General features: G+C 45.6%; 1 protein-coding gene across 1 annotated transcript in view; it reads right to left on the bottom strand.

Moving 5' to 3' along the window:
* Positions 1-26,190, bottom strand: part of HK2 (hexokinase 2) — a 62,684-nt gene that overhangs the window by 18,228 nt on the left and 18,266 nt on the right. The window contains exons 2-7 of the mRNA XM_077843038.1: positions 24,032-24,194; positions 8,269-8,417; positions 3,152-3,271; positions 2,427-2,522; positions 1,507-1,606; positions 1,050-1,233 (exon numbers count right to left, since the gene is read on the bottom strand). Of these exons, the coding sequence (XP_077699164.1) occupies positions 1,050-1,233; positions 1,507-1,606; positions 2,427-2,522; positions 3,152-3,271; positions 8,269-8,417; positions 24,032-24,194 (812 nt within the window). The remainder of the gene's footprint in view (positions 1-1,049; positions 1,234-1,506; positions 1,607-2,426; positions 2,523-3,151; positions 3,272-8,268; positions 8,418-24,031; positions 24,195-26,190) is intronic.

Raw genomic sequence — 26,190 nt, 5'->3', positions numbered from 1 at the left:
CAGGGTGTTCCTATGAAAGCTACAGATCAGTGGACTCATGCTTCAGTATGTGGGAGAAGCTTGTGACTTATATAAACCATGCCTTGAGGAAGCAAGGACTCTCCCTGTAAAGAAAAAGGTACCCCATTGCTGAGCTGGCTGATAGAGTTGGGTTTTACTCTCTGAGCAAAGATCTATGCTAGAAGGTTTCCTGCAACAGTCATACAGCAAGAAGACCAGAGGGGACCTGAATTGCTCAAAACATTTTGTAATTGCCTTCAGAGCTTACAGCAATCCTTGTTTCAAGATCTTTAATAGGGACATTGGGCCAATGTTGGTGTAATAATGACAGCGAAATAATGTTTTGTAACAGTCAAAAATAACTAAAAATCAAGTCCAGTCAGGCTGGAGAGTATAATATTCAGGGTGCAAAATGTTGGAGGCCCTCCTGGTTCAGTCCACCCAAGAACCCCTGCTGGGCCACAGGTTCAGGGAAGTGGCCAAGGAGGTTCCTAAACCTACTTTTCCACAGGCCTCGGGTCTGCCTAAAGCTGGTCCAGCTCAGCTCCCGGACAGCTCTAGTAGAGGTTGGAGTCACAGCCTCAGCCAATACATAGGAGGCAATTGTCATAGCCTCATCCTCTGGGCAGTGGCAGGGGTGGGAGCTATGAAGATAGCTTTCAGGAGCCCTAGGCTTGGCCATCTCACGATGACTTTTCCTCTGTGTCTCACAAACTGTTTCTTTGGACAACTTACAAATTGAAGGTGGAAGAAAGAGCAGGGCCAACAATTAGCCTTCTAAAATGATGGCTCTGAAGGACATAGCCCAATTATTACCTATAATCTGGTCTGTCTGCTTGTTTTGTCATTTTTAGAGCCCTCTCAGCAATTTATAGTCATGATGCGTGTGATGAGCACATCATTCCCATAACCAGGGGGTGCCCTGGCAACCTTTCAGGATGTAAGACTATAAAGCAAAAGTGAGAACCAGCCCCCAGCCCTGGTCAGCCCGCACCAAAGTTCCTGAGCCCACCCCCATGAGCCCACTGCACACAGGGGCTGCTCCTCACAGTTGTTTCCCGGGGTTCAGGGAGCCCATGTCGATCTCCTGATCAAACTCAGTGCGGAAGTCATCGAGTATGCCGTCGTCTCCAAAAGCCCCCCATTCCATGTTGATACACATCCGCCCCTCGTCGCCCTCCACCATGTCAATGTGACGCATCTCTTCCATGTAGCAGGCATTGCTGCCCGTGCCTGGCCAAAACAAAGGACTGCTTAGTACCCACTTGCACCAGCCTCTCCCCCACCCCCCAACCCCTTCTTATTCCTGAGGCTGCCCAGGAATGCATGTATCCCAGCATGACCTAATCCACAACCACCCCCAACTCTCAAGTCCTGGCTGAGGCATACCATGATCTTCTAATATGAAGTATAAAGAAGCATCCAGGCCATGACGCCTTCTCCTTTTCCAGCCCACACCCCCATCCATTAGCCAGCACTGACTCCTCATACCTAGTGTTCACTCACCTACAATGAGACCAATCTCACAATTCTGGTCATCATAACCACAGGTCATCATGGTCCCAACTGTGTCATTCACTACGGCCACGATATCAATATCAAAGTCCTGCAGGGATAAAAGGGGGGCTCTGATATCACCATCACAGAAAGGTTACAATTGTGAAGACAGAGAGAAAGAGCAGCAAGACACACAGCTCAGGTGCATAAGGGCTGCCCCCTTACAAACCCTACTGGGAGCCAAAGAAGGTTAGAGCTGGGAATTGGGTCCCGATCTGGTCTGACAGCAGTGACTCACTCCCCACCCTGCCTGTCCTCACCATGGAGGCCACCAAACCCACAGTCTAGTTTATAGACATCACTGCATTCACAAGAGCCCATCTTATCATTGCTGTCCCCTTCTCCTTCTCTTTCTTCTCCTTTTCTTTCTCTCCCTCCTTCTATCCTGATACCAACATTATCCCAACCTTCTTACTTGAAAATGATAATCAAGCTTCTTCAGGTTAAAGACTGAAGGGTTTTTCTTGTACCAAGGCTAAGATTATTAATCCATCACATTATTATGAGAAATTCAAATGTATCTGGTTGTTATCCATCATGCGAATGTGAAGACCCAAGAGGCATCTAATTATATATAAGATTATCAGTGGGGCAATCATTTCACAGTATGTGGATGCCAAGTTATTATGAAGCATGCCTTAAACTTAGCCATACATCAACTATACCTCAGTAACACTGGGGAGAAAAAATTAATAGTATTGGGTAAACCTAGCCTGGAAGGAAAAGAAAAACTCTCCTTAAGAACTACAAAAAGGTTCTCATGCTGATTTGAGGACAGACTAGGAAAGATTTCAGAACAGACTCAAAAGAATGTAAAAAGCCTCCAGACCCCAAACTCCTGCCTCCCCATCCCTGCTTCCCCTACTCACCCCTCTCCTCTGGATGGCCTTCCGAATCAGAGTAACCACATCTTTGCCTTCCACACCACTGGACTTGAACCCCTTTGTCCAGGAGACCAGGAAACTCTGAAAAAAGGACCAAGGAATGAACACTGATTCCTCACAAAATTCAGATCACACTACTCAAACAACCAGTCATAAGTGGAGACCTCTGCCATGGAGCTAAGCTAAACTACAACCACGCTTAAATATTCATACTGCTTCCTGACTAGCCTAGGAAAGAGAAACGGGGCCCCCATCAAACCTCCAGAAAGAAGATTCAATGAATGATTCCTTCATGATCTACTGCCCCCAAGAAGTGGAAAGAACAGGCTATGGAAATGCCAAAATAAGATACTCTCATCCTTAACTCCCTAGACATCTTTCTTCCAAGAAACTTTATCATGATACTCCACAAAGGAGTTCTCATTCCTGGTTCCCTAAAAGGGATGAGAATAATGTACAACCTATGGGGGGTTGTATATTATCCTTTGAGAGATGAGTGATAAAGACCCTCTCCCCATTTGACATTTCTTCACCACCCACCCACACCTACACACACTCAACCAGAAGGACAGAACTCTCAATACTCAAACCCCATCCATACAACCATCAGAGCCGCCTCTAAAACCACAGAAGCAACTGGCTCAAAGTTCATCCCAGACCTTCCAACCCAAAGAATGAAGCAACAAAAATGTCTAAAGAACTCATCTTACCTCATCTAGTTTCGTTTGGACACAGGGGAATGAGAAAGTAAAACCCAAGGGGAGCTTCTTGTCTTTGATTTGCAGCTTATCCATGAAGTTAGCCAGGCATTCGGCAATGTGGTCAAACAGCTAAGGGCACACAACACAGGAAGATGAGTAGGGAGGGAAAATAGCATGGAAATTAAGAGCATACCTGGACTTGAAGCTTAGAAAAGAACTAGTTGAATTTGTGCAAAAGATATGTATCCCCTCTGAAGTCTTAATTTGCTCATCTATAAAATGGAGGTGATAACTATACCTGCCCTCAGCGTTACCAAAAGGATTAAATGAGTCAGTACAGATAGGCTTAACATTAGTTAGTGCTTATTAAATACTGTCATCCACACAAACCATTTATCCAAACCACTGTCACTAGAACCGTGTGGGGCAGGGGAAATCATAGGTAAAGCTAATTACAAAGTTATCAGATACCCTAGGAACAGAACATCCCTTGGCGGCTCTGTCAGAACCCTCCTTGACATGGGTGCACAGCTGACTGTCTTGCCAGAGAGGGCAGCCTATCTCACTGCCAAAAAGTATTTTAACATCCCTGTCTCTTGTGATTGGGGAACAACATTCTCTGTTGGCATTCTATGAATGAACTTAACAAAAATAAGTAACTCATATTTTTCCCCCATTCTGGAAAAGTAATTTCCCAGGAACATTTCAAAGAAGTTATCTTTGATTTCTAACTTCAGAATGAAACACCAAGTGAGTCCATGAAAAGCACTAAAGAATAAACAGGGTTTTATGGATGAGCAGCTTCACAACTCTGACCATGCCAAGCAGGACCCACAGCTCCTAAGAAAAAGCTGTATTTACAATTACCCAGGCTTTCAATCAGCCCTAAGGCCCACAGTCCCATGGCTTCCTTCTTGCCCATTCAGCATTCTCAGAGACTCCCTCTAGGAGAGACCCCCTCTAGATGTTGACAGCCTGAGGCCAGGGGCATTCTGGTACAAAAAGTAAGCAGAGGCCAAGGAGACCAAGTAGATGCCAAGAGCCAGGTTGACCAGATAGCAAAACCTAAAAGCCAAGGTGGGTAGATAAGAACATATCTTTTCCTCTCCAGACAGAAGTAAGGAAGATTCCACTAAACCAGAGGCTCCCAGAGGTTGCTGGTCCTGGACCAGCACATCACCAACATCATGTTATAAATGTAAATTCTAGGGCCCAAACCCAAACCTGCTGGATCAGAAATTGTAGAGGCGGGGCCCTCCAAGTGCTCCTGAAGCAGTGTTTTGAAAATCACTGCACTAGCCACATAAAGTATTTACATTTACAAAGGAACTGACAGGCTGGGGGAGGGCGGGTGGCAGAGTAGGCTGAGATGCCACTTGGCTCCCCAGATGTCTGAGGTATGCTTCCAGGGAGCAGTCCAGGAAACAAGGCCACCCTCATCTAGAAGGAGGCCAGCTCTAACAACTTCCTGCATTGATCCTGTCCCTGTCATGTCACATACAAAATTAACCTCAGCTGATGCTGAAACGCTCAATTTCCAAATCAAAACATTCTCAAAAGCAAAGACTGGGCAACCACAAGACTCTCTCACAAAGAGGATCACCAGTGCAAAAGTGCCAACTACTCTGAGCAGAAGCTAAGTATTTTAATATGTACGTAAGGTTTCTAGATCAATACTCAAATTCTGTTCTTCTATTGTGAAGTTGACCAGAGACAAAATTTACAATATAACCAAATTCCCAGCACCTTCTTCCTGGTAGTCTAGTCAAATGACCTTTAGTAAAAATAGTGTTTACTCAAAAAAAGGAAGTTGCCGAAGCAGTGCAAAGAGATAAGGCCAATCATCAGAAATGAAGGGAGGGGGAACTTTAAAGGAGGAAAAGCAATATGGGTTCCCTTATCCAGCCCTGATCCACCGTTCCCTTTCCAGTTGTGCTGCCAACAAGGAGAGGCAGTGAAGAGGTAATAACTTCTATGCAGCCTGATCCAGTAGCTACTAGCTATCTGTGGTTATTTTAATCACTTAGAATCTTAAAAAAATTTAATAGTCATTACCTCGGTCACACTGACTACATCTCCAGTGCTCAGTGCCACCAGTAGCTAGCTGGTGGCCAACATATTGCAAGGGGCAGATATGAAGCAGCTCTACTATTTCGAAAAGTTCTACTGGACAATGCTTGGTTAGGAGAACCTACACATCTTTAAAAGCAGGGAAGAGATGACCATCTGCTCTCTTAATTGGAAAACTATCTCCTTTTCTATTAGCTGATGATCTCAGGATAAGATACTGGGAGAAAGAGCTAACACCTTCCTGCCATAAAAAGGCTCAAAGGGCATCATTTCATAAGGTTAGAAGAGGTTTCCTTTTCCTTATTGGTCTGAGAATCTGCTCACTCTTCTTCCCACAAGATCCACTTTAAAAATCTATTAAAGGGATGCCTGGGGGGCTCAGTGGTTGACTGTCTGCCTTCGGCCCAGGGCGTGATCCTGGAGTCCCAGAATCGAGTCCCACATCAGGGTCCCTGCATGGAGCCTGCTTCTCTCTCTGCCTATATCTTTGTTCCTCTCTCTGTGTGTGTCTCTCATGAATAAATAAATAAAATCTTAAAAAAAAAAATCTTATTACAATTTGTAATGCACTGCTCCCAAGTGGTAGAAGTCCTCTCAAGTGCTAAAAGACAGATTTTAACCGGGGACCTACACTTCCAAGTTCACAGATACTCAGAAATTTTTGCAAGTTTAGGGCTCAGTGATTTGGTCACGGTCTTAACTAAATTTTATGTTGGAAACCCATTTGTTTTCCTCCAATTAAAAGATTGATACCTATGATCCAAAAGAAATTAAAAATATAGGGGAAAAAAGCACCGGTAATTCCATGACTACAATAACCACTAGGAATTTCCTTCCAGTCTTTTGACCAACTGTTTTCTGCTTTTAGGCATAGAGTATTCTTTCCCTTCCTTAGAGTGAAATAAACACCTATATTTTCTTCATGTTTCATTTTTATGTAGCACTTTTCCATTTATTCAAGACTTTTAAGATATCACAATAGCTTTATAGTTTCTTCTAGGTGGCACTCATAGATTTTTTTTTTAATTTGAACTACAACATTGTTTATGTATACCAGAGCTGTGACCACCCCCATAGATCTAAAATCCCACAATCTCCGGGACTTCACCTCCCTTGTCCAATTCCATCATTAAAACAAGGAAAGCAAGTTTACCCTCAGCGCTGTCCCCAGAGACAAATAAAGAGTCTAATAGTATGTCCCCCACGTTCTACTTGTGTTCTGAAATTCCCTTCCGAAGAGGTGGCCCAGTATGGTGGGGAAGAACAGTATATTTGGAATAAGAAGGGTCCACCTCTTCCAAACCCTAAGGCCTAAAAAGTGACCACTGGAAGAGCATCTTATGGGCTATTCACTCTTTTGTTTAGTACATGCTGGGTAGAAAATCAGCAGGAATAGCCAGCACTCTAGCTGAAAGTGATCCTACAGCAGTGCCATCTCCAGGAAGGTCTTCAGTGATTCCTACCCATGAACTGATAAGCAGCTGAAGCAGGAACAAGAAGAACATCCCAGGGAAGGTTTTTGCAGAGCAGCTGAAAGGGGAGACCCATTTCCCTGGACACCCAAGAGCAGAGAATCATGCTGGACCAGTGGCTGTCACCCACCAACTGGCCAGATACTTCTGGTGTAGTAGCCAGAAGGTCCCCTCTGTAGGAGGGCTCTCCTGATGGAACTCTTGAGAGTGAGAGCCACCAAAGGGCCTGCCCCACAGGACTTCATGTGTGCAGGAGCACCAGCCCCTTCAGGGAGTGCCTACTACTCTGGAAGCAAGGGCAGGTAGTTGGGATCCAGGACCACCATGTTGCATAATTCCAGGAAGTACCACACACATGGACCACATCACATAGCTTCACATCACAAGTGGACGGAGCCCCTTAGAATTGTGCAAACACATCAACCTTGCTTTGTGTTGTGACTCTGACCCCTACCACCCCTATGATCTAAGGCCAAATCATTCACCCAATCTTTCAAAACCCAATCCTACATCTCTAAAGTGAGATAACAGAGGCACTCAGCCTCATAGGGCCAGTATGAGGATAAAAAGAAATGTATATAAAAAGCTTTTGCTCAGCCCGTCGCACACTGGGTTACCAAGTGTCAGCTCCTCCTGATGGTCACTCATCCACTTCAACACATTTATTACTCTCTGTAAGGGATGGGTGTGTGTCCTGGTGGTCCACTTGTGCTGAAAGCCATGGAGGGGAAAGGCAGGGACTTTGATTCCCACCAAGGATCACTGCTCAATACACAGCAGAGGCTCAATACATGTTTGGAGATTATCACAGTGGCAATTCCATCCTATCTCCTTTTCTTCTAGCTATTATTGAGAGGATTCTTACTCAGATTTCACACTTCTTTATCCACTCCTTTTATTGTTTAGATGCTCTAGAAGCCCCAGAAATATGGGGATGACTAAGCATGATTTGAGGCAATGTAGAAGCACACGGAGTCCCCTTACAGTTCCAGGGGGACAGACACCCCAAAGCCGGATTTTGATGTCTTCTCAATAGGCTTCCACCCCTATACGCAAAACCTCTTCTGTTCTAGACAGTAAGAAGAGAAAGAGCAAATAACCACAAAGGCAAGAGCCAAGTTCCATCTTCCTGTGATGCTATGATAATAAATATGAGTCAGAGAGGGCTGCAGAATGACCATAGGGGCAGGTGGCAGTGTCAAACCACAATCCCATGCTCTGACTTGCCATTCAATGGCACCACTAACAACCACAAGTGTCCAGCAGTGTGGGTCCAGCCTCCAGCAGGCTTCCATCAATAACCAGCCCTTGCAAGCAGACCTTAAAAGACATGGCAAATCAAAACATCACTACAGCACATCCAGACACTGGGCCTCACATGTGCTCTCTGCTCTATGGTCCGTGTGCACCTCTCCTGATGGAGGTGCCTCACTCAGCCTCCAGGCATAGGAAGGGGTCACCAGGCAGAGAGAGGACAGAAAATCTGAGCCTCAGTCAGGGTCTCCTCCCTTCAGACCAGAGAAAGAGCAGCATCTGCGCCTGTGGAGTCCACAGCCCCAGCGGCCACTGAGAGAAAGGTCATACCTGGGTGCCGCTGCCTCTCATGAGGTCCTCGGGAATGGCATAGATCTGGTTCTCCATCTCGACCTTCTGGAGCCCGTTGTCTGTTACTCTTACCCGAAGCACACGGAAGTTTGTCCCTCCAAGGTCCAGAGCCAGGAACTCTCCATGTTCTGCAGGGAGACGATGGACCACTATTAGTTCAGGAAAGATAAGCTCCTCACAGAGGCCAGGACATAAAAACCCACAAGTCCCTCCATAAACACTGGTCATCTCCCAGTGATGAGGTGGCCAGTGTCTCTTTTTATCACACATATTTATGTATGGCCTGATTCTTTTTCTTCATGCTAAGCATTTTTATATTACTTTTAGAATTCACAAAAACAATGGCATGGTCTTACATCCAATGATGGGGTGTGCAGCCCCTCCTAAGAGCTAACTATCTCAGGGGCCTTCAGCCAAGCCCCCACCAAGCTCAAGAGGCCCATCCAGCCCTATCCCAGGAGTCCACGCCTCAGTGTTCTTCATGCCCCCAGGACACTCAGCACACTGCAATAGGCCTGTGGGCCTCTGGGCTTTCAGCCAAATTGTGGTCCCCATACAAAATTTACTTTTTAATGTCTGCATACAATGATGGCAATGTCCTATGGCAGGATAAGAGGGTCATGTGATGGAAGTGAATGGGATCCAAACAGCTATAAATTAAGAGGCCTAGCAAACCAGCCAATCAGGTGCTCCCCAAAAAGATCCCAGGCTTATTAGAATGTGAGAGAATGCTGACCCAAAGGTATGTAAGACAAGAGTCAGGCCACTCAGCTGTTCCACTCAGGACAGACCACAGAGCCAGAGTGGAGGGGGGACGGGAGACTCCACAAACACGAGTGGATCAAGATCTTCAGGTGTCCTTTCTCTCCAGGAAACAAGCAGTATATACAGGAAACATCCAGATTCTAGACAATAATACAGCAGGCTACAGGGACATGCTCCATTGTATGGCACAGAATAAAAGTGCTGAAGAGGCACAGAGGCCAAAGCCAGGGCTGGGGGCTGGCAGGGTGGGAAAGGGTTGGGGGAGGTGGGTTCACCCCCTCAGCAGCCTTCTCCTACCAGTAATAGCTCCGCCAATCTTCCACTGCCCTGCCATATACCTTCTCAAAGGAGACAGTGTTATTTCTTGGGGAATTAACTTATTGGAGTGTTTGTCAATGCTCAGCCTATTTCCCCCTCAGTGACGGCCACTGAAGTAAGGCAGCATGGACCACAGGGGCAGGGAAACGCTCTGACCGAGTGGGTCAAAGAGAGTCCATTCTGTGCCTGGGCCCTCTGAGCAGCAGTAACTGGCCCTAAGTAAAGCTACTTCTGCCCGGCTCCCTGGGGGTACTACCCACAGCCTCTACCGTCCAAAGGAGCAACTTTGTGTATGTGTGTGTGTGGGGGGGAGCAACTTTGTGTATATGTGTGTGTGTGTGTGGGGGGTGATGTCATCTAACCAAGATTCTATGGGACTTGCCTCTACACTACCATGGTCTGGTAGTGACATGCACAGCCTGGCTCTGGAGCCCACATTACCTCTGTCAGATACCTGGCCACGTGTTGGCCGTGACAAGTTCCTGAGGCTCAGGAACCTCACCTCTAAAATAGGAACGTCATAACTCCAGCGGTTGTTATGAGGGGGGAAACTAGATAATGTGCCTCCAACACCCAGCACAGTGCCAAAAACTTAGGACAAACTCCATAAGTACTAGAAACTTTCCATCCAGGCCCACACACTACCCAATCCCCACACTGGAGTCCTCTGGGCTCACAGTCAGTTAGGGCTGCCTCTCAGACTGAAAAGCACAATCACCCTCACCAGCGGGGACTGAAGGAACCTGTCTAAGAAAAGCCATTGGCATCTGGCCCAGTGACTTCAGCGTTCCTCCTCAGGGGCGCTAATTTCCCATCTGCTCCCTGGCCTATGGAGAGCCTCCCAACCTCACTAGCTACAGGTGTTCAATAGCTGGGCAACCTCAACTCCACCTGGGGTGAGTCTGCCCTTCTCATGGCCATGGGCGACTTTTCCAGGCACTCCAGTTCTGAGCCTCCCCTGGTAGTGGGAACCCTGCCAGACTGCAAGAAAAGCTATGTGGTGGTTGTCATGGGGGATGAAAAGGAAAATCAAAGATGAACTGCCTGCATCAGCACTCTGCAGGCTAGGACGCATGCAATGCGCTGAATCGGCGACCACGGGGGTCATGATTCAAGGCCAGCCCAGCCTCCGTTCCCAGGAAGGAATGTCATCCCTTGCTTTCTTTTCAGACTCTGCCGGAACAGACATTCCTCTCGGCATCCCTCCTCCCCGGCACCCTGTTCTGCAAACACATAGGATCATAACCACCACAGCCCAGGACTGTATTCCTTCCAGGGTCTGATATCTCTGGGGCAGACCCAGCACCATGACTCCTAGAGCTAAAGCTTAAGGTGACCCTTTGGGACAGTGGATAGATGCATGAGAGGCCCCTGTAGAGCAGGAGTGAAGAGTTGGGCCTTCAGGGATGGGCACACAGGCTTTGTTTTGAATTTCAGCTCAGCTACTTCACTACACTACCTGTATAGCCTCTGAGCACGTCACCTCACCTGTAGAACAGGGCCCACAATACTCACTTTTCCTAGGGGTCATGAGGCAGACACGAAATATAGAACATACTATGTGTGAATATGTAGGCTCAGAATAACCTGTCAATAAATGGCTACTATCACCACTGCTCCTATTCCTGTGTTTGACCGTGGAGTTTTCTCAGCCCTCCAATTGCCACCTACACCTACCTACTTGTAGCTCAAGTCCCACCTCCACTGTGAACCTTCCAGGACATTCCAGAAGCCCAGAGCAGGCAGCGTGGGAGTGTGTGATGGGGCATGAAGGAGCATCACATCTCTTGGCATGGGACTATCAGACTGGACGGCTCTGGGGCAGGAAAACATGCTTACGGCAGGTTTCTTAAAGAAGTGCACAGTCATGTGACAGAGGACCCAGTACGGTCCAGAGAGATCATTCTGCTGAATTATAGTTGCTATCTTAGGCAACATATTAAGAAAACATCTCCTATTGCATTTGCTCATTGACGGTTCATTTGTTAAACAAAATGTCTGAGTATGAACCGATTTACAATATGAAACCATCAGGTCAGAGGTAAGGTTTCTTTCATTGTTGAGCAGGCCGTTATGTCTGGAAAGCAATTTAACTTGCTAAAAGTAGTAAAGTATAAACATCTGATTTTTTTTTTAAAAAGCCCAAGTAATATAAAAGTGGGGAAAAAAATAAAAGCAAGTATCTCTCTTTCTTCTCCACACCCCAAAGGTAATAATTATTAATATTTCCTGAGTGTCCTTATGTACATTTATTTTATAAAGACAGCAGAGGCTATTAACAGACACATTCAGAGAAAGGGGTTGGAATTGCTGGTGCTAAGGATGTATGCTTTTAACGGGGAAAACATCGCCTAAAAGTTCATGCTTAGAAGTTCTCAATGATTTCCACACAAACCAACAGCTGAGTTTTGTTCTCACCAAGGTCTCATGTTATGTAGCAATTAATCTTTACCAACCTCTTTGGTCAAAGTGGTATCTTATTTTTCAAACTGGGTTTCCTTCTATTGTGTTAAGGTTACACATTTTGAATTGTTGACTGGCCTTTTGAATTCCTTGTTCTGTGAACTTGCTATTCACATCTTCTGCCTTTTTAGAAAACGCATTCATTATTTTCTTAATAACCTAAAAGAGCTCTTTGCATATTAGAGAAAATAGTTTTGTTGGTTGTATATTTACAATTATTTTTTTCCAGTCAGATGTCTGTCTTTTCACTTTATTTGTGGTATTTTTGCCATGCAGAGACATTTAATTTTTATGTCTAGGTTTTATGTTTCATCTGTAGAAAGTCTAAAGATTAAATTTGTTTGCCACCTTTTCTAACTCTCACCAATTCCTCCTGGATGCGACCACCATCACTGCTAAAATGAAGGAAGCAAAGTTTCAAAATCCATTGGAAAAACCAAATTCATCTTCTATTTTTTTTGTTGTTGCTTAAGCCCCCCATCCCCTCCACCTCTCCCTCGGGAGAGGCGCACCACTAGGGCACACAGTTGCTCACTGCACAGCCACCATTTTTGGGTACATTGGCCCAGACGGGTGTGGGGGATCCCCCTTTATAAAATTCAGCCCTGGAGAATGCAGGCATGTATCCTGCTACCTCACACATGCTAAGCAAGTGCTCTACCATTTGAGCTAATTCCCCAGCTCCCATTTTCTAGGTTTTTTATTTGACTTTTTGGGAAAAAAACGAAGCCCAGAACACTGTGTCCTCATCTCTCTTGCCCCTGGGACAGAGTTCAGACTTCATCACTGGCATCTGGATTACTGTGGTAATAAAACAATGGAAAGGCACAGACAGGTGTGGGGGGGAGATTTAGTTGAGAGAGGGCCAACATGTAGGTGTTTTTAATGGAAGAAAAACTAACATCTATTAAGTTATGGTCACTTTATTTATAAGCATTATCTCATTACTCTTCAGCAACCCTACAAGACATTATAATCTCAATTTTCCAGATGAGAAAACCAAGACTCGGTCAAGTAACTGAAACCAAGATTCAAATTCAGGTCTGCTTCTCAAGCAACGTTTTCTACCGTAATGAGCAAGGAGGCTCCTCATGGCAAAGTTGTAAATCCTCAAATAAGGAAATCTTCATTAGCAATGCCATGAACATAAAGCCCAGAGGTCACCAGCAGCCTCCAAGCTGGCCTGGGTGGCAGAGGAAGTGACACTGTGGTTTAGTAGCTCCATAACTTGATTAAGGTCATGCAGGGGTAAATGATTGATGGGTTTGAACTCAAGTCCATTTGACCCCAAAGCCCTGCCTGTCCCACTATACCGCACCCATGTCCCTTGTTCCTGGAAGCTGAGGAGGATCTGACACCAAATCCAGAATGAGGCATAAGCCATAAAGTGGTGAAAAAGAAAGCAAAGATGCCTTAATCTTTATTAGTAACTATAGTTCATCCCTCCCTCCTCCAGGCCTACTGGATGGCCAAGGTGCTCTCAGATGTGACTGGGAGGTGGCAGACCTACTGAATGCAGGTGACATGCCCTTTTCCCCTCAGAGTCCAGGATCTTCTAAAACTTGATACCGTCTTTTTTGGTAGCCACAAATCACTGCCCTCTCACATAATTATATGGAACCTCTGTTCCCACCAAGAGCTCTCTGCCAAAGGTCCTCCTAATTAAAAGCATCCCCCTCCAAAAGAAGACAAGATTAGGGGCACCAACCTTCTTCTAAAAGAAAGCAGGACTCAAAGAAGCACTACTGGCCCACAGTTAAGAGGAACTGGCAATAGGAGCATTATTAGGTTGTGCCCCCCTCCCCCCCCCCCCCCCCATCAAACTGCCCAACAGTTAAGATCCAAGTTGTTTCGTCTGGTGGAGTGTGTTTGCTGACTCATTTCCCATCCTGGACTACCATTCTGCCCACTTCCAGTGAGGCTCTTATCAAATACATAAGGTCAGCCAGATAAAAGGGTTTCAATTTCTCCTGGGAACTCACCTGTCTCAGGGAAAGGCTGAGGAGGACTAAAATGGCATTAGACTAGCCACCTGACTGACATGACAGTCACCATTGGGTTAGTCAGTGAGACATCAGTAATGTATCTGAGCAGGCCATAACTCCAGCATTGTCAGTGATACACAAATAAATGGCTTCTACCTGGCAACGTCCACGTAATTTTTGAGGAATGAAAGTCAAGGGCCAGTCAACTTTTCCAACAGGATCTATTTTCAATCATTAGGTACTTGCCACTAATGAAAATAGCTCACCACCTGTTCCTCCCATCAAGCACTCAGAGCACTGTGTCTACTAGGCCTCAAGAGAGACTTACAAACAGGTTCAGTTTGGTTTTGTATTTTGAAGTAGTGGTGCCCTTCGTCAAAGGCCACTATGTCCAGAAAAGGTAGTGCCCTGCCCGTTCAAGGTTGGAGCCAGAACCTGGTCCCCTCACTTCAGAGCTTTTCCAGAACAAGCTCTAGAAGTCTCTTTTTGAACAAGAAGAGGCTTTTACGCAGTGTTCCCAGAGTTCTGGGGATTCTTTTTTTTTTTTTTTTAAATTTGTTTTTTTTATTTATGATAGTCACACAGAGAGAGGGGGGGGGGGCAGAGGGAGAAGCAGGCTACATGCACCAGGAGCCTGACGTGGGATTCGATCCTGGGTCTCCAGGATCGCACCCTGGGCCAAAGGCAGACGCTAAACCGCTGCGCCACCCAGGGATCCCGAGTTCTGGGGATTCTTGCAGGTGTTAAGGTCTGGTCTTAGCAGGTTAAGGAAGGCCAATTAAGGCACAGCTTCACCTCCCACCTCCTCACTTCCAATTTTATATCCTTACCCTATTGTTACTGTCTTAGATAGGGGGTTCTACATAAGATTTCATTTTGTTTAAAGTTGGGAATGGGGTCCACTACTAAAAAAAAATAAAAGTTTCAAAAATCACTATTTTAAGAATCAAACACAGAATCTATTCTAGGACCTGCCAATAAAATACTTCCCATTCTGCATTTAGCTATTTCAACACGAGCACTGAACATAGTACTAATGGCTTCTTGGCTATCTGGTGCTGTATGCAAACCCAGTCCCAGACCAGACATCGAGAAAGGGAGTAGTAGTTAGATCTACAGTGGCAAGTACATGATAGAAGGAATGACTTGTTTTTGCTTGGACAAAGAAGGTTTCTAGCCAGGTCTGAATGGATGATATGAAGCTGCCAGACAGGGAAAAGTGGGAGTTAATGGAGTGTTCAGGGAATGGCATGTGGAGTGGCTACAATGTAAGGCTCCTATAGTATGGCTATATGCATGTAGCAAATACCAATGCCAAGGACTTTGGATCTTAAGCACGGGGTCAGCTTTGTTTTCAAGAAGGCTTTAGTAGCACTGTGGATGATTGGTCTAGAGCCAGGGATGATGGTGAGGAGGACACCGCAGGACAGTTAGGCTAAGCAGTGATGAAGCCCTGCGTTCCAGGGCCATGTCCGAGGGTCAACCACCTCAATTTGCCCAAGACTGGCATGGGACTTTCAGTGCTAAAATTAGGAGATTCCCAGGCACACCAGGATGGCTGGGCACCCCAGGACCATGTTAGATTGAAACATAATGCCATCACCCCTTATCCCCTAATGCCAGAGGCATGCAGCCTTGAACTTAGAGGGAGGTCAAAGACACACATCCATACTTTCACATTCAGTTCCTGAATCAAACTTTACTAATTCAATGCCCCCAAAGGGACTAGCTCCCGCCTGCCCTGCCACAGCAGGAACATTTCCAGGGGCCCCAGATGACTGCACTGAACATTTCAATCTTTCTCCATGGAGTAGCTCTGGGTTGGAGACCTTGTTTATCCTTTAGTTTTCAGGTGCCTGCTAGCTAGCACATTGCAAGAGACTGCTCTAAGATTGTATGGTATGGACTCCAATTAAGAGGAATAAAAAAAGAGAAATCTCCAGGTCCTAGACAGGTAAATCCAGCAAAACTTCCTCTGGCAGACATAGGTTTTGAGGCATGTATTTCCCATGTACCTGGAACCACACAGCCACTACCACATCTGGGAGCCTCTTTTCAAGTTCCAAGATCCCAGCTACTCCAGTATAATGTAATACAATGCTGGTCTCCACTCAATAGCTCAGAAATAAAGTAACTCCATGTCACTAAAAGTATCAAATCACAGTTAATGCTGGTGTCTAGTACAGTCATGGAATGGGGGTAATCTGATCTTCTACGCCATTGGTCTTCTAATCATTTCAAGCAATGGGATGCCAAATGCCAAGACATAAAACTAGAGAAAAACAGAGCTGCTCCAATTGAAAGAAGGGGGCTGGAGTACAATAACACATTGTTAAGTGCCCCCAAAGCTCCCAGAACACCATCAGAAAGCACCATTCTGGTGTTTTGATACTCAAGAAATGGTTCTTAAGCTCAAAATATGTGCCAGTCACAGAAGTGTTACATTCGCTCCACAGATGTGAAACCATCCTTCAAAGGATTAAAACATGTTTCAATCCATTGAGTGTGTTAAGATTTTCAGACAGGCAGACCCGGAGTTCAAATCCTGTTTTAGTGTGTATTAGCTGTACAATTTCAGGCCAATTACTAGAAATGTCGAGTTTCCTCATCTGTTAAAAGGGGATAGTAATGACTTCTCTAGCCAACACCTCTCCTCCACTCCCCAAGGCACAGGGGCACAAACGTGTGTGCGCACACACACAGTTTTTGGTCAAGATTCAATGCAATAAATGTGTAAGGTGTTTGGAACAATGCCTGGCACATATAAATGTTTAATAAACTCTAGCTACTACTACATGGAAGCCACTTATCAATACAATCTTTGGTTTATATTGTAGGCACCATATAAATCCACTAACTTGCTGGTGTGCTGGCTATTGATCTGTCTCCACTGCACGCCTGTTGACACAATGCTGAGCAACCAAGATAAGGGCTCCTTTAGGGTTTTACTAGCCTCCATGCAACCTACCAGCAGCCTAGTCTCTCTTTATCATATTGTGTGCTTACATTATATGACTGGGTACCATTCTGTAATCATTTCATCTATGTAAGCCTTATCTCCCCAAGGACAAGTTTCATTCTTCAAAGGCGGGGCACAAGGCAGTTTTAGCATACTGCTGCCCTGCAGAGGACCAGCCTAGGGGTGGAGGGAACTCTATGGAACCAAACTGAAATGACAGGCCTGAGTTACTAGCAGAAGAATGAATGTATTGTGCTAGCAGGGGGCAGAGGGTTGGGGGGAGCAGGTGGCAGATAAGCATAAAATACACCGTTAGTGGTGTGCCGAAGCACCCAGGCATTGGCACATAGCAGGCGGGCTTAAAATCAAACACTTCCATTGGTTTACTATGTGAGTTTGGGCAAGTTGCCTAATCAAACGAATCTAGTTTTTCTACAAAATGGGGTTCATAGCGCCTACCACTGGGTCAATGGCAGAATTAATGAGATTGCTCAAATACAGTGCTCAGCACAACAGTCAGCATTTAACAAGCCTACAGTTTATAACTCTCACTGTCATCATCATCCTCCTCCTCCTTTTCCTCTGTTCTCTCGGGAGTTCAGTCTGGCTAGACAATAGAGGTATGCTCACCTGTGAAAATAATTCACAATTCAGGAAAGTGGGGAAGTATCAAATGATCAATAAGCAAAGCCTTCAACTCACTCTGCCTTAGAAGGCTTCTTTACATCTAAACAATTTTGTCGAGGGTGATAAAGACACCACAAAGATACTTTATTTCTATGTTGGAACTTGCCTCTGGAATTATTAGTAGATCTCAGTTAGGTTGTGCTTGAGCTTCTTATTTTAATGGTACAATGCCAAACCGTAACTGTGATGTATTTAAAAAGGTGATAATCCAATTTGCTCTAGAAACCTTGGTTTAGCAACAGGAGTTGATGTAAATTATGAATGTTATGGCCATGGAGTCAGGACTACCTCTGCTTAAACCCTTAAACTCTTCAACTCTTCACCTCTGCCATTCACTGGGCATGTGTGACCTTGGCAATCACAAACCTTCATTAGCATCATTTGCCTCATTTTTAAATATCTCTCTTATAGAGTTTGCATGGGGGAACAAACAGATTATTTATGCAAATCACCTAGCACAGACATTGTGGATGTTCATTAAATGGTGTCAATTGGGATCCCTGGGTGGTGCAGCGGTTTGGCGCCTGCCTTTGGCCCAGGGCATGATCCTGGAGTCCTGGGATCGAATCCCACATCGGGCTCCTGGTGCATGGAGCCTGCTTCTCCCTCTGCCTGTGTCTCTGCCTCTCTCTCTATCATGAATAAATAAATAAAATCTTAAAAAAAAAAAAAAGAATGGTATGAAAATCATTTAAAAAAATAAATAAATAAAATAAATGGTGTCAATTATTCCTGCATTTATGCTTAGGATGGAATCATCCTGTCCTCTGAAAACTGGATCCCTATGTTATCTGTGGTAGGCCCGCCGACAGGACTGTGGCTGGGGCTGGCCCCATAATCATACGCACAGCCATGGCTTAGGTCAGGAGAGGTCAGAGATGGCGGGGTTCCTGGCAGATACAAACAAATGCTTTCTTTATTCAACTTTGCACTGCAAAGAAGGTAGGGAAAGGGTACCGACAACAAGCATCAGTGAGGATAAGGGGCAAGTGGCACTCTCGCGCTGTTGGTGGGAGTGTAAAATATAGAGTGGAATGGTTCAATCACTTTGGGAAAAGTCTAGCAGTTTCTTATAATAAAATACACACCAAACTTTATGACCCAGAAATTGCACTCCTAGTTGTTTACCCAAGAAAATGAAGGCATGAGTTCACAAAGAGGCTTGTGCAAAAATGTCCATAGCACCTTTGTCCTAATGGGCAAAAACTGAAAACAGCCCAGGCATCCATCAAGATGCATGTCACACAGGCTTCCAAACAGCATGAAATCAGGTACCAAAGGAATGAACTACTGATATACATAACCTGGATAAAGCCCACAGTATGATGGATAGATGAAGCACTGCATAAAGAGTAAATACAGTATGACTAGATTTATGGAAAATTGTTCAACAGGCAAAATGCATACACATGGAAATGTAAAAATGATTGCTGCTGGGGATCAGGGACAGGGACTGCCTGGGAAGGGGCACAAGGGAACTTTCTGGGTTAGCGGTAATGTCCTCTCTTGATGGGGATTATATTAAAACTGTATGTATTTGTCAATTCATCCAATGATACTTCTAATTTATTATGTGAGATGACAAATACTGAAGTATTTGAAGTTTGAAATACATATAGTGAGATGACAAATACTGAAGTATTTGAAGTTTTAGGGTTGAAATAAACTGATTTCTGTAATTTACTTTGCAAATGCATCAAATAAAACAAGATAGGCTGATGGGTAGAAGGATGGAGGAGTGTGGTAAAGCAAATCTAGTAAAATATTACTATAGAAGAACCTAGACAGTCAAGATATTGGTGTCTGTTATACAATTCGTTCAACTTTCTTAAACTGGGCAGGGGGGTAGGGTAGGCAGAGGAAGGGGGAGGACTTTTTTTATACACTCTGACTGACAGCCCTCTGAATAAGATATTCTTAGTCCATTGACATATCTCATTTTTTTTTACATATCTCATTTTTTCTGTGCACATTTCTGTGCAAAGATGGTCCACACAATCTATGAAGTGAGGATATTTTAGAATCAGCCCCCAAGGGCTCAGTGTCTATGAACATTCTGTTCCTTCTCACACAGAACTCAAACCATTTTCCTTCAGCGTAATGGAGGCCTCCATCATAAATGGATGGCCCGAAGCTTCTTGAAGTTTCTCCCACACTTTCTACCAGGACTTTCATTATCATTAGACAGCTGGGACCCATATAAAGAAGAGTTGGAACCTGGTCCTTGCTCCAAAATGCAGGGCCTCTGGTGATGGGGATGAATCCTCACAGCCACCCCCACCAAAAAGGAAGGATCTAGAAGGCTTACCCGCCCTCTCTCAGTGAACTTGGTGCTGGCCCTGGCTCTTGCAGAGATGGGTTCTGGCTGCACAGGACTGTTTACAGAATACATGAGGAGGTCATATATCCACTTCTCCCTTAGTTCTTGTGCCTCCACCCCAATAATGGTTCCTCCTTCTACAAATGAGGAAACCAAGGTTCAGGGCATACATGAATTTCTCTAAAGCACACAGCTTTAATTCAACCCCATTTAACCTAGAATTCTGATCCTCACCCTTCCTGACACTGCCCTAAAACCACCTCCTGTCCCTATCAAGAAAAAGCCTATTTTACAAATGCCCATCTAGGACAAGACTGGGTGAGGAGCTTTTAAGGCAACAGCTTTCAAACTACAAGCTGGAAAAAACTCAGTGGCTCCAGACCAGCAGCTTTTTAATGAACAGACAGCAATAGATCTGACTGTACCACTTGTAAGAACAGACACTGGGCCCTGAAACTTGTTTTAGCCGTATATAAATATTTATATACATGTTATTTCTTGGTGTAAGTGTGCAGCCCAGAAAAGTTAAAGGCCACTGATTTAAATATTAGGTCCCTCTAGATTAGAGATTTAGATCCAAGAGGTTTAATTTCCCAGATTCAAAAATTAATGCTGGAAAAAAATGAGCTGAGAAAGGTACTGAGGAAGGCCAACATGGAAAAGGCATCACTTGAGTGAAAACTGCTAGCCTTCTGTGGGAGAGACACATAATCACCAGTCACCAGTAGCAGCAACAGAACTCAGGCTGTGGCCTCAGCTGGGAAGCAGATGTACACGGGCTGTCGAGGGGAGAGGTACAACTGACCCACACTCCTTCCTCACAGCACTTGACTAAGATGCCAATAACAAAGCAGAATTTTCATTTTTGATAGGATTTATCTATTGAAGAGTCAGATCCTTATTACCACATTCCATAACTCAGAGCCACAACTAACAAAATAAAAAAGTCTTGGCGTTGACCATTTTAAATTACAACCTCTCATGTTCCCCTCCCCAAGCTCATTTTCCTTTCTTGATTTTCCAAGAGCAATCCCTATCATTCATCTTGGATATATATTCCAGTTAAGATCCTAATAATTTTACAACGTGTGTGTGTGTCCCCATAAGCAATGCACAGCATTGTTTCAGGGATTTTAAGTTATATACAAATACTAGGAGGTACAGTCGTTCCTCAATGCTTCATACATTGTTTTTTTAGATGTATCCATATTAATATATACATTTATGTAGCTGCATAGTATCCCTCCAAGGGATACTCCACAAACTGTTTCCAATATGCTGTCATTATAAGCAACAATGTTATGAACATTCTTGAACATGGTTCCTCAGTTGCTATGGGAATTTGTTCAAGTTACAATACAGCTGGAGGTAGTACTACCAGGCTGCATATACACATACCTTCAACTTTACTAGTTATTGCCAACCTCATATACCAGGAAAACTACTATTAAGAGTTCAATGTGTGTCCTTGAGACTTTACCTGTGAATATATATATATATATATATATATATATATATATATATATATATGAGTTTCCAGAGTACAAGTATAGATAAATCTATCTCATACTTTAAAATGGGTTGCAGAGGACTGGTTTTGGCATGAATTGACCAGTGCCCAGCTAATGGACATTAAGGGGTTTTCCCCAATCACGGTATTTCAAATAATTTTTGAGGGCCCTAAGTCATGAGCTAAGGTAAGGAGCTGACCCAAAGACCTCAGCAAGGGAAAAATGAAAGGGCTGTGGCTGGGGTTCCTATAGTCTGGTCTCCAGAATCCTAGGGGGCACTTGCTCTGCTTAAGTGAATACAACATTCCAGTACACAGTATTTACACTGTAGAATTTGACATTATTAAAAGGTACTCTTTGTATCAGAAAGGTCATGTAAAATCTCCATTTCTGTGTGCAACAGAGGCCAAGCAAAAAGTCTTTCTTGTCCCAGGCACTTCTGCCCCAGAAGGCTACAGAAGTCAGCCTTGAGCTCCCACCTTCAGTCCCAGCAATTCACATTCAGAGGCTAAATGCTACTTGCTGCTCCACATCCTGGATTGCAGACAAGATCCCAGGACTCAGCCTGAGGTCAGGGAAGAAGACTCAATAACCACATAGCACAGTAACTGGGGCAAACCCTAAGAGGCAAAGGGAGGTGGCCAGGTCTCCAAACTTAGGAAAGCAGGGAGAGTTTTAAAAGCCAGGTCCCATATCTAGTTCTCCCCAGCAAATTTGGCCACTTAAAGCCAGCCATCCAGCCCCATATTTCAAACACTTTGAGCTGTGCTTGTGCCGTGTGCTCTGGTGCTGACCACACAGGCTCACGCGTGCACGCACACACATAATGGATTGGGTGCCGTCTTGATGCCTGACCTTTAGCATAGATGAGTCTGAATCCTGACTCAGCCTCTCATTAGTTGTATTTGACCAGCCAAGCTTCAAATTCCTCGTCTAAGGAAAAAAAAAATGTAGATAAAATTTGTACTTACCTTATAGGGTTTTATGAAAAGTAAAAGAATTACAGCACATAGGTGCTCTGAAAAGCTCTTAGCCTGTAAAACTTTAGTAGACACTGGAGGTACTTGCCTAGTGGTGGTGCCTGAAATAAAACAATGTCCCTGGCCTTAAGGAGCTAGTTAATTTATCAGAATGTCAAATAAAAACAATAGAAGCAGGTGTGGCCACCAGTCTGAGGGAGTGGTAGGCACAGTCAACAGTGCTAATCTGGAGGGCACATGAGGGATAACCAGGTATCGGAGGCAGCCATTCACTGGGCTCACACACACACACACACACACACACACACACACACACACACAAACACACTCAAAACAATTCTGTCAAAGTCACCCCCTCACTGCTGGGTCCAGGCTGAGTCCCAAGGCAAACATACCTATTTTACAAACCGTAGGAAGGTCCAAAGTCTTGTTGGACAAACCAGGTCCCCAGAGGCTCTCAGGCAGGTTAGCCTCAAGGAGCCAGATATGAGGGACGCTCAGAAGGCAAGTGGTGCGTGGCTGAGGCCTGCCGCATGCCGTCCGCCAGCATCCTCGGCACCGCTCTGCAGCCGGCCGGCCTCTCGGAGCTCGGGAGTCTGTGCTTGCCCGCTCCTCCACTGCCCTGGAGGCTGCCCCTTGGGCCCTCTCCCCCCTCATGTGGGTGGCTACCCCCCGCTGCTCACCCCCATCGGCCCCCACAGGCGCCTCATCTCTACCAGTGAACAGTTACCGCGTGTGTTTAAGGGAAACAAGCCGCATGATTGTGCTGACACAACTGCGTTCCACCCTTCTCTGAGGATGCTGCCTCCCCCGGGCAGCGGGGCTCAACATCCCGGCATCACCTCTGACTCCCGACTCGGCCCCGCATGTCCCCCCAGGGCCACACCCTGCCCCAACCAGGCGCCCCGTTATGTCATGCCGGCCCGCGCTGCAGCTGCTACTGCTGACAGGCAATACCGAGACAGTTCTGTCTGCACCCCGACAACCCTGTTACTCCCCTGGGCTTCCTGAAGAAAGACCCACTGTTTTAGGTGTGCAGGCAAGGCCTTGTAGCCCAACCTACCTTCCAACCTCCATCTCCACCGCCACCCTTTACTCTGACTAAAGCACCTGCTGGGTGGTGCATCATGAAATACAGGGTCTGGACCCAAATAAGGGGATGCCACAAAGCTTGACACAAAGCTTGATACCTAGAAATGCACCGCAGCTCTTCATGTTCTGCCAAGTATGTGTGGAGTGGACTTCAAGTACTTGTTTTTCTCAAGCTCAAGAAACAAATCTGAAACAATCTGTACCATACTGTTTCTCGCACAAGGCCTTGGAATGTGCCACATGGAGTGACCGCCCTGGCCTCTGGTTGTGACCATCTCAGACACGTCTGTTCTTCATCACCATTGCCGTATGCAATCTCAATGGGACTGCAAGGTCCTAAGTGGAGCCCATCAGCCTGTCTCATCACAGGGACAGGAAACACAGGGCTGGCAGCAGTGCTGTGGTAGGGCTGACAAAAACCTACTTCCACCTTGATTGCCACGGCTGCCTGCTTTCCAGTTTTCCTGTCTACCCCTCCCTGGAGACTTCATTAAATTTCCTGTATGCCTAAAGTAGACAGGGGTGGTTTCTGAGGTATAAAACCAAAGAACCTTCACTGATACATAGTTCTTTGGTCTCTGAACAAAAAGCCGCCCAAATCTCTCCCGAGCAATGGAGCACTCCGATCCATTCCCACTGCCCCCGCTCCCTCAGTGCAGCACCTGTCCCATCTGGAGTAGACCTCACAAAGGTGGGCAGCATTTTCACTGAAGCGGTGGGGTGGGTGGTGGCTCCAAGCCCCTTCTCCATCTCCTTGCGGAACCGCTTAGAGATCTCCAGAAGGTTCTCATCAGAAAGACGCATGTGGTAGAGATACTGGTCGACCTGCAAAGGAGGGGAAAACAAGAGTAGAGAGGTTATAGGTAAAAGCAGTAATGGTACACATCTATGTCATGGAACAACACTCGGCCCTTCAAAAGAATAAAACCTGTTATGCCCAGAAGGTTATCATTAAAGATCATTTACTTGGAATCTGGATTATTTAATTTTGTCTAAAAGACAAAAACGAGAAACATAGGTTCAACTTTATTTCTGGAGAGTAGTAAAGATGAGGGGAAAAGCATGTTAGGGAAGAAGAGTTCTTTCCAGAAAGGTTGAGTTTAAGGTCTATGACAACACCCTGGGACCTGGGGTTCGTTACTGACCCTCCTTGTTCCCCACCCACCTCGAGCCAGTCGTGGCAATCCTATCATCCCCCACCCTAGGCCGAGCAGCCAGCACCTCTTGCCTTGCTTATACAATCCCCCAATTCTGCCTTAACCTCTTCTAACCATTTCCCAGCCCCAGCCAGACTCTAGCTTTTCTCCTGCTGAAAAAACCTTTCAGCAGCTTCCCATTAGAACCAAACCTGAAATCCTTCCAAGGCCCCACATGACCTGGCCTCTCCCCACCTCTGAAGCTCACTGCACGCCTCTATACTCGTGTGCAAACCCTACCCTTGGGTCAGTCCTTCTCTGCCTCAGAACCCACACATGGGCCCCACAGCCTTTATTCCATCTGCCCTGTCTCTTCAGCCCTCTCCAGACCTCTGTCCCTGGAGGCCTCTTATCCTTCTAATGAAAGTCAGGCCTTCCATTATTCCAAGAACTCAGGCTTTTCCCTTCACAAAGCCATCCACAATATGTATTTCTCAGTGTCCAAATCATAAGAACCAAGGGTAAGAAGAACCATGTCTCTTTGTTCACCCCTGCATCCCTGGCACGTGCTGACACGGGGGAAAGCCTCCTCTCCTCACAGGCAGAGCTAGCTCTCCCTAGTTACTTCATTGATCTTGTTTCCAACATAAATTTACACGAAATTTCCCCAGATTTACCACCAGTCAAAGAAGCAGCAGGGGTCCCTCTCACCGGGTTTCCTCCTTGGAAGCTCCTGTCTGCCTTGGCCATGGAAATTCCCAGTTTTCTCTGATCAGGAAAAGGTCTGGTAGAAATCCATCCAAGGAGGCACTCAAGTTTCCACAGTAGCCCTGCTCTCAGCAGCACTGTCCAGGACAGGTGACACTGCTGGCCGTGGACGGGTAGGGGTAGACAGAATCAGGAACATTGGGCCAGGCCCCAGCTGTCCCCTCAAGGGGTAAGGGTCACAGTCCTCCCAGCTTCATCTGCAAGCTGCGGGACTTCAAGCAACCCTGCTCTTCCTAGCTCTAAAATGGCAAGGTTCTCAAGGGCAAAGCTTGGCTGATGACCACTGCCCTGTTATTCCCGTGAGAAACAAGCAAGTACCTACCTGCCCCCTGCCCTTGCTCAACTTTGACAAGAAGTACACAATTTTTATAACTAGAGTTCCCAGATGAATGTGCTTGTTGTTAGTATTATAGCCTGTTATATTTTCCAGCCCTTTTATGTCAGGCCTTCTTAATTTTTTTTTTCTTTTTAGCCAGCCTTGCAGCCTAAGATTTCCAGAGGAATGGCAAGAGGTGCTTAATCCTTTAAGAAAAGAACAAACCCAGTTCGTTCAACAGAGACAGTCCCCTCACTCACATCTGCTTTATTCCAGGCTGTATCCTAACTCCCTATGGGATCTAGGGCACATCCTCCTCTTTGGGCCTCTTTCTGCCCCTGTAGAATAAGGAAATTGGCCCTTCTTGGACCATTTCAAATATCCTGCTTAGGACACATCTTTGATCATTCTTGTAAAATCCCAAAAGGCCTAAGATTAGAGTGTGGAGTAAAGTGCTAAAAACAGCTACAAGCGAGGCAAAGGAGAGTCTGTAGTGTGTCAGCCCAGCCTGCTTCACAACTGCTATGTGGTTAAAATACAACCTTGAGACGTGACCCTCTCACGCAGCGGGTGGGAAAGAATAGGGTAGGAGTAGAGAATG

This window comes from Canis aureus, chromosome 12, assembly GCF_053574225.1.
Source record: "Canis aureus isolate CA01 chromosome 12, VMU_Caureus_v.1.0, whole genome shotgun sequence".
NCBI classification, from domain to species: domain Eukaryota; kingdom Metazoa; phylum Chordata; class Mammalia; order Carnivora; family Canidae; genus Canis; species Canis aureus.
Note: the sequence above shows the minus strand (reverse complement) of the source record. Positions and strands in the feature narration are given on the sequence as shown.